General features: G+C 40.5%; 1 protein-coding gene across 1 annotated transcript in view; it reads left to right on the forward strand.

The window, feature by feature from the left end:
• Positions 1 to 12,023, forward strand: part of EP300 (EP300 lysine acetyltransferase) — a 102,627-nt gene that overhangs the window by 10,633 nt on the left and 79,971 nt on the right. The window contains exon 2 of the mRNA XM_089523692.1: positions 3,836 to 4,491. Within this exon, the coding sequence (XP_089379818.1) occupies positions 3,836 to 4,491 (656 nt within the window). The remainder of the gene's footprint in view (positions 1 to 3,835; positions 4,492 to 12,023) is intronic.

Raw genomic sequence — 12,023 nt, forward strand, 5'->3', positions numbered from 1 at the left:
ATGGGTATCATAATCCATGGATGCTATTAAATACAATGGCATCGTAAAATGCTGTCCCTTATATAAAATGGTAAAATCAAGCTTTGCTTTTTGGAATATATATATGTGGGTGGTTGAATCCATGGATGAGGAATCTGTGGATATGGAGGGCTCATTGTGCTTGTTTACATAAGTAGTATTTAATATTTTGAAATTTAATATAACAAATTACAGTAATTTTATGAAGAAGCCAAAATATACACAATACATTTGATAATACTTAATACAAAATAATACATTTTGCAAGAGAGCCAACGTGAGTATTGGATTATGATTCTGGGAGACCTGGGTTTGAATTCCTACTCACACATGGAAAACCCCTGAATAACCTTGGGCAAGTCACACATTCTCAGCACTAAAGGAAGCCAGTGGCAAACATTATCTGAATAAATGTTGCCAGCAAAACCCTAGGATAGAATTACAGTGCGCCCATGTTATACGCAGCTTTGAGCTTACGTGCTCAAGCCATGCAGGGTGCAAGGGGTGGCGCATCCCATTCAGATGGATGGGTTGTGCGCCTGTGGCGCGCGCATGCTACCGCGCCGCCATGCACATGAGCCCCATTTAAGTGAATGAGGCTCCAGCATAGGCGGAATTCGCCTCACACAGGGTGGTGGTGGTTCGGAACGGATCTCCCGTGTAAGGCAAGGGTCCACTGTACTATAATCTGAGGTCATTATGAAAGCACATAACAACACAGTGCAGCGTGAGCTTGGTCACTGAAAGGTCCAAAACACACTGCAGAAATCCAGTTTGAATCCTCTTTAACTGCCCTGGCTCAGTGCTAGGAAATCCTGGGAATTGTAGCTTATTGTGGCATCAGAGTTCTCTGACAGCAAAGGCTAAGTGTCTCACAAAACTACAGTTCCCAGAATTTCCTAGGACCAGGGCAGTTAAAGCAGTCTCAAACTGGATTATTTCTGCAGTGTGTTTTCGACCTTAATTTTAGAACCTATTTATAGTGGCGTGTTGTGTGCTTTCAAGTCATTTCTGATTTATAGCGACCCTAAGGCCCTACATTGGGTTTTCTTGGCACGTTTCTTCAGATGGGGTTTGCCATTGCCTTCCTCTGAGGCTGAGAGAGAGTGACTTGGCAAAGGTCACGCAGTGGAGTTCAGTGGCTGAGTGGGAATTCGAACCCTGCTTTCCAAAGTCACAGCCCAATATTCAAACCTCTATAGCACATTGGCATATTGGTTTGTATGTTGGACTAGTACTTCAAAATGCTAGTTTGAATCCCCACTCAGTCACGGAAGCTCACTGGATCACTTTCTCTGCCAAAGAGAAAGTCAGTAGCAAACTTCTGAAGAAATTTTGCCAAGAAATCTGTAGGATGGGGTCACCATGTCAACATGAAGGGACATAAAAACTACAAATACTTTTAAAAGACATTGCATGTTTTTCAGTTCCCCCAAATGCTCAACTTTAGTAAGGATAATTTTTTCCATAGCTTCTATATGTCCATCTCTTACTGATGTATAGATATGTTACTCATTAAATTAAATCAGTTAATAATTAAGAGCAAGTTAGCCAAAATAGAATCACTGTGGGCCAGCAGTCCAACCTAATACCTTCTGGATCCTTTAGATTGCATTTCCTGTTATTCCTGAGTATTGACTGAGGATATGGGGCTCCTGGGCACTGTGAACCTGAGTGTCATGTTGGTGGGAGGGGTGCTGCTAAAGATACGAACCAGTAAAATGTAGGGATGGCTTGTAGATCCTTTCATTGGGACATTAGCTATTTCAAGAATGTATAAATATGGGACACTTTTGAGCAAAATAAACAGAGCAGGTTTTGCATGCGTGGTTTAAACAAATGTGTTTGTAGCTGCTTGGTGTTGTTTCTGGCTAGAATTGTTGGTATCTTGCTGGTTGTCAAAGCATTGCAAGTCCAGACCAAGTAAAGAGTGAGCGGAATGATTGAGGTGTAGTTGCTATCAGTCATTTCCAGTGCTACATGATCAAAATGGTAGTGTATAGCTACACACACTCATTTGTTGATGTGTAACATTGGCCATTGAAGCTTGTAGCATTTAAAATCTAAGAATTCACAATCATAAAAAGTGTTCTGAATGCTAATTTCTTAGTATTAAGGACGGACAAGTGCACTTCTTCAGATAGTCTAAAATAGCAGTATTGCATGTTCTGGTATGGCTGTTGTGGTATGTAATTTTTTTTTTTTAATTTAGGAAATAGTGGTGCAAGATATGAACATTTTAGCTAAATTGCTATAGGCTTTAGTTTAATTCAGTTCATAATTTGAATAAGGTGTTTGCAAGAATTATAGTTTTTTTAGGTTGGATATCAAGAAGTTGTTTGCTCACTGTAGGCCAGGGAATTTTTTTGGGTTGCTTAAGAGCTCCACTTTTGTATGTGTGTGTTTTTAAATATATATACCATTATTTCCACTATACTATTTGTTATTTTATTGTTCATATTATTGTTCATTGTTATTTATTTATTTATTCATTTATTTAACTTGCTTTAATCAAAAGTATATTTAATTAGTTGTAATCAGACGTGCAGCTTTGGTAGTTTGATTAATCAGTATTAATCTGGCCCTTGAGCTCATTCTTTCTACTTCTGCCATGTTTGGTTGTCTTTAAAACATCTAGAATGCATAGAATTATTTGTATGGAAAAAGCTCCCCTCCCTGCTTTCTTGGAGGAATCTCTCTTCAGTTATCAGAATCCATGGATTTCTTCTTTACTTTTTACTTCAGCAGTAACAACTGAGTGTGTGTGTGCGTGCACATGCTCATGCTCCTTTAAACTGCCTGTCGACTTATACTAACCCCTTGAATTTCATTGAGTTTTCGTAAGCAGGGAATACTCAGAGGTGGTTTGCTGTCACTTTCCTCTGAAATATAGCTTACAGTACTTGGGATTCGTTGGTGGCCTCCAATCCAAATACTAACCTGTGTTGTACAATTTTGTCAAGTGGTTTAGGGATCTGTGGTCATTGAACATAGGGGCCTGAAAGATAATTATCCATTCAAGGAGTCAAGACAGGAAAGTTACAAAGTCACTTAACTGATTTTTGTGTTTTTTAACCCAGCCTTTTTTCAATCTTTTTTTAAATAAAAAAATAAATACAGAGTTTGGGTTGGTTGCGAGGTGTTCAGTATGTAATTCTACCTCAAGCAGTAGTTTGAGGCTTTTTACAAGTGATTTTCCTTCAGAACATAAGTTTGGGTATAGAGTTTTAGGAGTCTAGGGTTTTTGGAATCTATTCTAGGAGGCCATGGGGGCTGCAAAAAGGGAGGCTAGACCTCCTTTTCGCCTGTTGTAGGGCAACCAAGACTTTCCTATTTAAACTGGAACATGAAAAGGGTCAGCATTGCATAGTATATGAGTCATCTCTGAAGTCTTAGTTCATCTCACTTCAGCTGTGAACTTGCAATGTGACTTTACAAATCAGTGTTCACTCGTTCAGTCTCTTTTTTCCATATGGACTTAATGCTGGTCTGCCTTAAAATGTATTGGCAAGCCTTGTTGTGAGTGCCTTGAACTCCTGACATATGGTTTATGAATGCAAGGTGACAACCTTTGTACACAGAAAGTTTTAATATAATTTATAATCCTGGAAGAGAAGAAGATGAAATGTCTAGAAAGCACTATTATGGACAGGATTGTTGTGTGTGAGGGTGATGTGACTTACTGAAGAAAAAGTATTTTTCTTTTTACAAAGCAAATTAAATGCTAAGTAATAACATATCAGTTTTGAAAAATTACTTTTTGTTTCTCTGAAATAATCTGCTCAGTCTACTAAATACTTTTTTTCTTCCCATGTAGATTTTGGATCCCTCTTTGATTTGGAACATGATTTACCAGATGAACTGATCAGCTCCACAGAACTGGGACTTACCAATGGCGGTGACATTAACCAGCTTCAGACTAGCCTTGGTATGGCACAAGATGCTGCTTCTAAACACAAACAGCTGTCTGAACTGCTACGGGCTGGTAGCTCATCAAACCTTAATATGGCGGTTGGTGGTCCTGGCCAGGGTATGGCCAGCCAGCCACAACAGAACAATCCTGGAATGGGAATCTTAAATAGTATGGTCAAAAGTCCTATGGCACAGGCTGCATTAACATCCCCAAACCTGGGGATGGGTGCAAGTGGACCAAACCAAGGTCCATCAACTCAATCCACTGCAGGAATGATGCCAGCAGTAAACAGTCCAGTAACTCAGCCTGGAATGGGAATGAATGCAGGAATAAATGCTGGCATGAATCCTGGCATGTTGACTGGTGGACAAGGAATGATGCAGGGGCAAGTTATGAATGGTTCAATTGGAGCTGGAAGAGGACGTTCCAACATGTCATATCCAAACCCAGCAATGGGTAATGCTGGTAACTTGTTGGCTGAGACACTGCAGCAAGGGTCTCCACAAATGGGAGGACAGGCAGGCTTGCGAGGGCCTCAGCCTGGTGGAGTTATGAACAAGGTAAGGCAAAAAGAATTCCTAAAGCACACACTTCTGAAGTATGCCAGTATAAAGTAAAACACTTTAAAATGTTTCTGGAGAATAGATTTGTTGGAGGGATTCAATGTAATCATGAATGTATTCTATGAATGTATGTTAGTATATCAGTGCATACTAAAAAGCAATATTGCTGGATGTGGAAGTTACTGTATTTTTAATCAGTTGGAGGTATTTGCATTTTATCACAGTAGATAATACGGAACAAAACCTTTCACTGATTCTTCCCCTGCAAAATGATCTTAAATGTGATGGTGACGATATTTACATATTTTGTCTAGTCTTCTTAGCATTAAAATTACTCCAAAGTCCTCTACTGCTGTTTCAGAAGGTAGTTATATTGTGTGAAAATAGGGTTGCCAGATGTCCCTTTTTTGTAAGCATTGTCTCTTATTTTATAGCAAGAAAGCCTGGCCCCTATGAGCATTAAACAGGATGCTGAAAATTCTGTCATTGCAGGTATAGCTTGAACGCACAGCCCTCAAATTAAACACCAAATGGTTGGGGTGGGGGTGGGGCCGCAGGCATGGTTAGCCCACACTCTTTGAATCCTAGGGTGAGCAGTGTGTTTGACTTGACAGATGTATACTTTCTCTCCTAATCATGGTTGTTGGCCTGCAGTTGCAAGATTTGCAGAGTTTCAGGGGTTCCTATAACATTTGAGATCTTACAGAATCCTGGAACTCTCACAAGAGACCCTTTACTCAAAAGTCTTAGTGTGGCTTATAGAAGCCTGCCTCACATATCTCAGATAGTCTTGATTTGTCTCTTAGTGCTGTTTGGAAAACATCCATCCCACTGTGAGAGGGAGACAAGTTATCTTACTTGGTTCTGAGACTAGAAGTTATGTGTGTTTTAGTGTCTTCCTTCTTAACATGTTAAGCAGTGACCAGGTAAAGCAGATTTACAGTACTGGGAAGCAGAAAAGCAGTATCAGAAAGCTATAGGAGATGAATGTTGGAAGGGAAGGGACAGGGGAATATGTATGTATTTTGCCAAAAGTATTTGCCTAAACACAGTCAGCCTCCCACATTCACCATGGTTGGTGAATGGCAAAAACACAAATTAAATAAATATAAATTAAAAACATGAAGGTTATTTTTATGTTATTTTTTTTTAACCTGAGAGAACACTTCTCTAGTAATCTAGAGATTCTGCTAGAATTTGACCATAGAATCACTCCAGAAAACCTAGAGATTCCCAGAGAGAACATATTAATCAAGTCTGTGAATCATCAAAACTGCAAAAGGGAAACCAGTGCATATGGGCGGCTGACTGTACATGTGTTTTCTGAGGGGTGTGTGTGTGTGTTTCTGGGCTGATCACACTAATAGACACAGAATCAGTGCCTTTGATTAGTTACAGAGCAGCAAGTTGAAAGGTGGGTTAATTAAACAGAGCAGTTTCTTCAACTGTATAGGTCTATGTGAGCCAGTAACACAAGTAGTTTTGTTTGTATAGACTTCTGAAGATCTTATCATATCATTGGAGGGCTTGTGTATGCAGACTGAACTCCCCACACTCCAAAAAGAACCTGATGGCTGCTCAGTCTGAAATGCAAGCATAGTAGCTATCTAATTTTGGTCAAGTTAAGTTGTTAGATTTTTTTAAGCAGAACAACAGCTTAAAAATACTGATTTAAATGGGGCTATATATAATATTTGTTCTACATGTTGTTTTATTTAACATCTTTTAGACTGTGTTTTAGGGTAAATACTCAATGTAGCTTGTAAGGGCAAGACAACACAACAATAAATATAATAATTAAGAACTGATTCTGTCAATAAAATGACATTCTACAACAACAATACTAAAAAGAAATAATTATGTCTCAGGAAGCACAACTTTGATGCCTATGGAAAATAAATGATTGTAGATTGCTTGCAGTGATGCGATTTGACAAACTTCACTTTGTAATGTAATACATTCCAGAAATTTGGATCCAAGAAGGAAACACCCCCCCCCCCCCGTAGACCTTAAACCTGCCTACTCCCTTAAACTAACAAGGAGGGCCTGTAGGTGAGAGGTGTAGCACTTTTTTACACAAAAGATCCCAGATTAAGGGTTTGTTTTTGTTTTGCATTTATGAATATATAAGATGCTCAATTGGAGGAAGTGTATTTTTATTTGAAGCCAGCATGGTTCTTTCAGGCTTAGAAGAAGGTATTGGGAAATCTCCTCTGAATAAATCTTCCAAGAAAACCCTAAGATAGGCTGGCCATAAGTCAGTATTGAAATAGTTAAAAGAGTTCCCATATATAGAATCAAACATTGATCAGAATGGTGACTGCAGCTAAGAAATGAGTAGGAATGGTAAGGGCAGATCCTAAAGAGTAAAGACATATAACTGAACACCAAAGTCAGAATTGTCCAAGCCATAGTATTCCCCATCACCATGTATGGATGTGAGAGCTGGACAGTTAAAAATAAAAATAAAGAGGATAAGAAAAACATGAATTCATTTGAGATGTAGTGCTGAAGAAGAGTGCCGAGGATACTGTGGACAGTAAAAAAGACAAACAAATGGGTCCTCAAGCAGAGGAAACCAGAACTCTCTCTGAAAGCCAAGTTGATGAAACTGAGGCTGTTGTACTTTGATCACATCATGAGAAGGCATGACTCACTTGAAAAGACTATAATACTGTACTAGGAAAGGTGGAGGGAAGCAGAAAGAGTGGAAGACCACACACCAGATGGCTAGACTCAATTGGGGTGGTCACAGGCATGAATTTACAGGAACTGAGCAGAGTAGCAGGGGTTGGAGATATCTCATCCACAGGGTCTCCATGAGTCAGGGCCAACTCAAGGACAGTTAACAGCAACAACAAAGCCAGTCCACATGAAGTCATATCACAACAACACTTTTCCTCCTTTGGCAATGGACAGATCACATGTAATGCCAGTGACCAGGGAAACAGTAATATGTGTCCAAAGAGGAGCATACTAACTTTGTTAAAAAATAAACAAATTGAAATTAATAATTGACAGCTTGGAGGCTGCCCACAGTTGTGAAATTACATCTAAACTTATATGTATTTCCTTAGACTTATAAAAACCTTTTCCTTGGTAGAAATTTGATAGTCAAATTTAATTAGATGTGGAGAGTCAGTATGGTACAGAAGCTAGGTTATTGGACTTACAAGGAGACCTGAAATTCATCAAGAAAAACTTGTATCTAATGCAGAGTGGGTAAAGTGCTACTTGCTATCTACATGCCCTCCAGAAGTCCATTTTTGGAGCTCTTAGAGCCTCAAACTCACAATTGTAATTTTTGTGTGTATTTTGGAGCATTTTCATTAAAAAAATAACACCAAGCAGTATGCCCCCAAACTGTCCACAAATGTAGTGGTTTAGATTGCTTACCAAAAACCTTTGTAAAAGGGAGAGTAGGCTGAAAATTGGATAAGAATGGTGATTGGATGTAAGAGAACATAGTTTCTGGTGCACCCCAATTCTGGTGTATCCCCTCAAGTAGCAACCTGTAGGGAACGTCATATGGACTAAAATTAACCCCCATTTCTGGTCTAATGGCTCTGACAAGATGAATATCATAAAATATGGACACCTGTAGGGGTCTTCAAGTTGCAATATTATAAAATAGTCAGGCTTCTAGAATCTAAAAGAACCCATACAAAAAAGTTAACAAATGTGCTTAGTCATTTCTGACCAATTAATCCTGGGGAACATATCCAAGGTTAGTGGAGCTTTTCTCCTGGAAGAGATTGTTAACTTGTCACATATTACAGCGCGGCCGCACCATACGTGGGCGCGCCATACGCGGTCTTGAGTGTACGCACTCAAGCCGGGGAGAGCGCATGGGGTGGAAGGGGCGCCGCTTCTCATTCAATTGAATGGGGGCACCCTGCACGCTGCCGCGCCACTGTGCTCAAGCCCCATTTTTTCCAATGGGGCTTGAGCATAGGTGGAATTCGCCTTACGCGGAGGGGTCCGGAACGGATCCCCGCATAAGGAGAGGGCCAACTGTACTAGCTGTGTGGCTATAAGTAAAATAGGCAGTTTCTGAAGCATGATAGCAAATAATGCATTATTACTCAATTACATCTCTCATTGAATACCTTCCATTAACTCTGTAGATGGCAACTTCTGCTAGACTGATATCTTGGCCACACACTTGCCAAACCACCCAATTTTCCTTCAAATTTTTTTTAGATGAGGAGGAGGCAGATCTGTGTCTATCCAATTTTGCAGTTTCAACATTGTGAGAAAGGGTCATCTCTTGTTATGCTCACAAGATGGTGGTGCAGTGCTCTCCTTGCTGAGCAGGATTCATGAGTTGTGAGATATCACAGATCCCCGTAGGTCTTGGATTTTAATGATAACTCTTAGCTCATCTGTCACCTGGAACTTCATGTCCATCTCTGTTGATTACAAATATTCCAGCCCATTCAAACATCTAAGATTCCATCTTCAAGCCATTCAATTGAACCTCTTCATAAAGCACTGAATGTTTTGTATAATTACATCAATGACCTTGGATCCAGATACAGAATATGGGCAGTTAACAGTGCATTCTCTTACTAAACCACAGTGACGGATAAAAGCATTATTTTATTTTTAAGTCTTTTCACAATAATAAAATGTGAACTTAAATTGGTTCAGCAAAAATTCTGTCCATTGCATTAAAATAACACTTCAGTTTGCTGTAACAGCAAATACTCTAAAAACAACTTTCATAAGGCTTTCATGGGCCAACTTTGTCAATGGTGTTCTACTATTTTAAAAGTACATGTTGTCACAAATGAGAATCTAGTGCTTGTAGCGTCATTGTACACTTCGTAATCTGTCTAATCTTTGTTAATGTTGTTATATGGCACAAGCATAATGTGAAGACATCACAATGAAGAAATTTATGTAACATCAGTAGTGAAATAAATGAAGTATTTCCTAAATTAAATACTACTACAACTTAAACCAAATAATAAATGTTGTTAAATGGCTGTAATAGGATTTGTCTAAGAAGACCTCCTCAGAAATATCCTCTGTTTATAATTCATGCAAAGTTCCATTCTGTACATGCTCCTCCTTTTTCATTAGCAGCAAGGTCAAGTTTGAGGGGCTGCAACAGAAAATGGTCTCTTCAGACTTCTGCACAATATTCTTTAGAGTTTTAACTGGGAACTGAATGGGGCAGTACAAAAACACACTGATAGATGTGTTAGCTGAACATTTCTTTTAAAAAGTTCCCTCTTGCCATTTCCCCTCATCTTACGTAGCCACGCCAACTCACTATGTTCAAAATTTGTTTTTGGATTTTTAAAAATACAAATGAAATGCATTTATTTACAGAACTTACAATCTGCTGAAACAGTTATAATCATAAAAGCTATTGGATGCAGAAACATGCATGTAATAAATTTAAATGTAGATTTTAAAAACAATAACCATTAGTTTCTCAATAACTGGCCGGGAGGGGGTTTGCTTCTGCAGAGCTGAAGTAAAATGAAAACTTTGATTGCAGTGTGAAAATACGCACTTTTTGACCTGTGGTAGAGAAAAGTAAATTTAAAACCATCCAATACATATTTTGGAAGAAAATAATGAAAGTAACCTCTAGAATGCATTTTAAATATATCATCTGGCGAATATTCAGGATGAGAAACAATCCTCTACCAAAACAAAACTCCATTACATTAATTTATCAGTTATGTTGAAACATAATTCCTATGAATCATTGTTCTTTATATCCCACTTCCATGTAGATGTACTTAGTGGTGATTGTCAGGGAGAAAATTTTTATTTGGGACAGTAAGAGATGCAGAGAGAGGTATATTTGCTGCTGATGGTAGTTCTTAGCTATCATGATAATGTGTTCATGAACCAGAAAGGCAGTTGTGTTGGATGAAGAAGGTAGGCAGAAGGATCTATCAGGACACTCTTTCTCTTATTTTTCATAATACTGTGGAAGAACTGAATTTGAGGATATTTTTTCATTCTCTCGCATACCTAATTTGTGAACATATTCACAAAGAATTATTTAATTTTACTGTATAAGTCCCAGGATTATACTACAAGATTTAAATAGCAGGGGTCGGCAAGCTCCGGCCCGCGGGTGCCTTTCCAACGGCCCCCGGTCCCTCCCGCCGCCATTTTGCCCTTCAAAATGGCGGCGAAGTCTCGCGCGACCAAAAAGGTCGCGTGAGATTTCGCCACCATTTTGAAGGGCAAAATGGCGGCGCCCATTCCGAGGCCCGCTGTGTCCTCCGGAGCCCCGAAACGGGGCTCCAGCAGCCGCAACAGGCCCCTGGGAGGCCCGTTGCCGCCGCTGGGGCCCTCCAGGAGGGCTCCTGCGACAGCAGCGGGCCCCTGGGAGGCCAGTTGCCGCCGCTGGGGCCCTCCAGGAGGGTTCCAGCGGCAGTAGCGGGCCCCTGGGAGGCCAGTTGCCGTCACAGGGGCCCTCCAGGAGGGCTCCGACGGCGGCAGCGGGGCCCTGGCGTCAGGGGCCAGCAAAGACGGGGAGGCCTCCAGTGCTGGCGGTCCCCGCCGGCTCTTTCCTGGCCTCTGACAGGGCCTGGGGCCCTGTCAGGGGCCGGCAAAGAGGAGGTGGCATGGCCCTTGGGGGTGGAAGCTCCGCCCCTGGGGGTGGAAGCTCCGCCCCAGCATGCAGCCCCGCCCCCAGGGGTGGAAGCTCCACCCCCCGGCTTCGGCCCCCCGGTTGTCTGAGGGACACCAACCCGGCCCCCGGCTCAAAAAGGTTGCCTACCCCTGTTTAAATAGACTTGTGATTTCAAATGGAGAGAACCTATCAGTTATGCGTAAGGAGGTGTGTGTTGCTCCCTTAAAGATGCTAGTACAGTAGTTGGCCCTCTTCTACTGCTAAAGAATTCCACCAGACTGACACCATCCTTGTTTAGATTATTGTGTGTGTCTATTTTTCGTGGTGTCACCTCGTTGTTAATGGCTTCTTGTTTCTAGAGCTGCTGAAGTGAAGATTCACTGTGTCCATTGACCAACACTATAAATGTATTTAAAATCTCTTGGATTTCACCCCCTGTATTTATTTATATAATATCCTTAAAAATAACTGAAATAGCCCTTGATTTACAAATAGATTTAATGGAAGGATATAACACTGGCTAAAATAGTTATATAGGTAACAGTTGGAATTTGATTTTATAACATACCCATTATATGTGAAGTTGAAGGCTTTCTTGGCCAGCATCCATAGCTTTTTGTGGGGTTTTCAGGCTATATGGCCATGTTCTAGAAGAGTTTATTCCTGACAGTTGCTGGCGAAACGTCAGGAAGAAACTCTTCTGGAACATGGCCACATAGCCTGAAAAACCCACAAAAAACAATACCAGACTGCAGAAATAATCCATCTTGAAACAGCTTTAACTGCCCTGGCTCAGTGCTAGGGAATTTTGGGAACTGTCATTTGTTGTGGCACCAGACCTCTCTAACAGAGAAGGCTAAATGTCTTAGAAAACTACAGTTCCCACAATTCTCTAGCATTGAACCAGGGCAGTTAAAGCAGT

The sequence above is a fragment of the Sceloporus occidentalis genome, unplaced genomic scaffold, assembly GCF_023333645.1.
Source record: "Sceloporus occidentalis isolate IW3139 unplaced genomic scaffold, rSceOcc1.0.p SCAF_5, whole genome shotgun sequence".
NCBI lineage: Eukaryota > Metazoa > Chordata > Lepidosauria > Squamata > Phrynosomatidae > Sceloporus > Sceloporus occidentalis.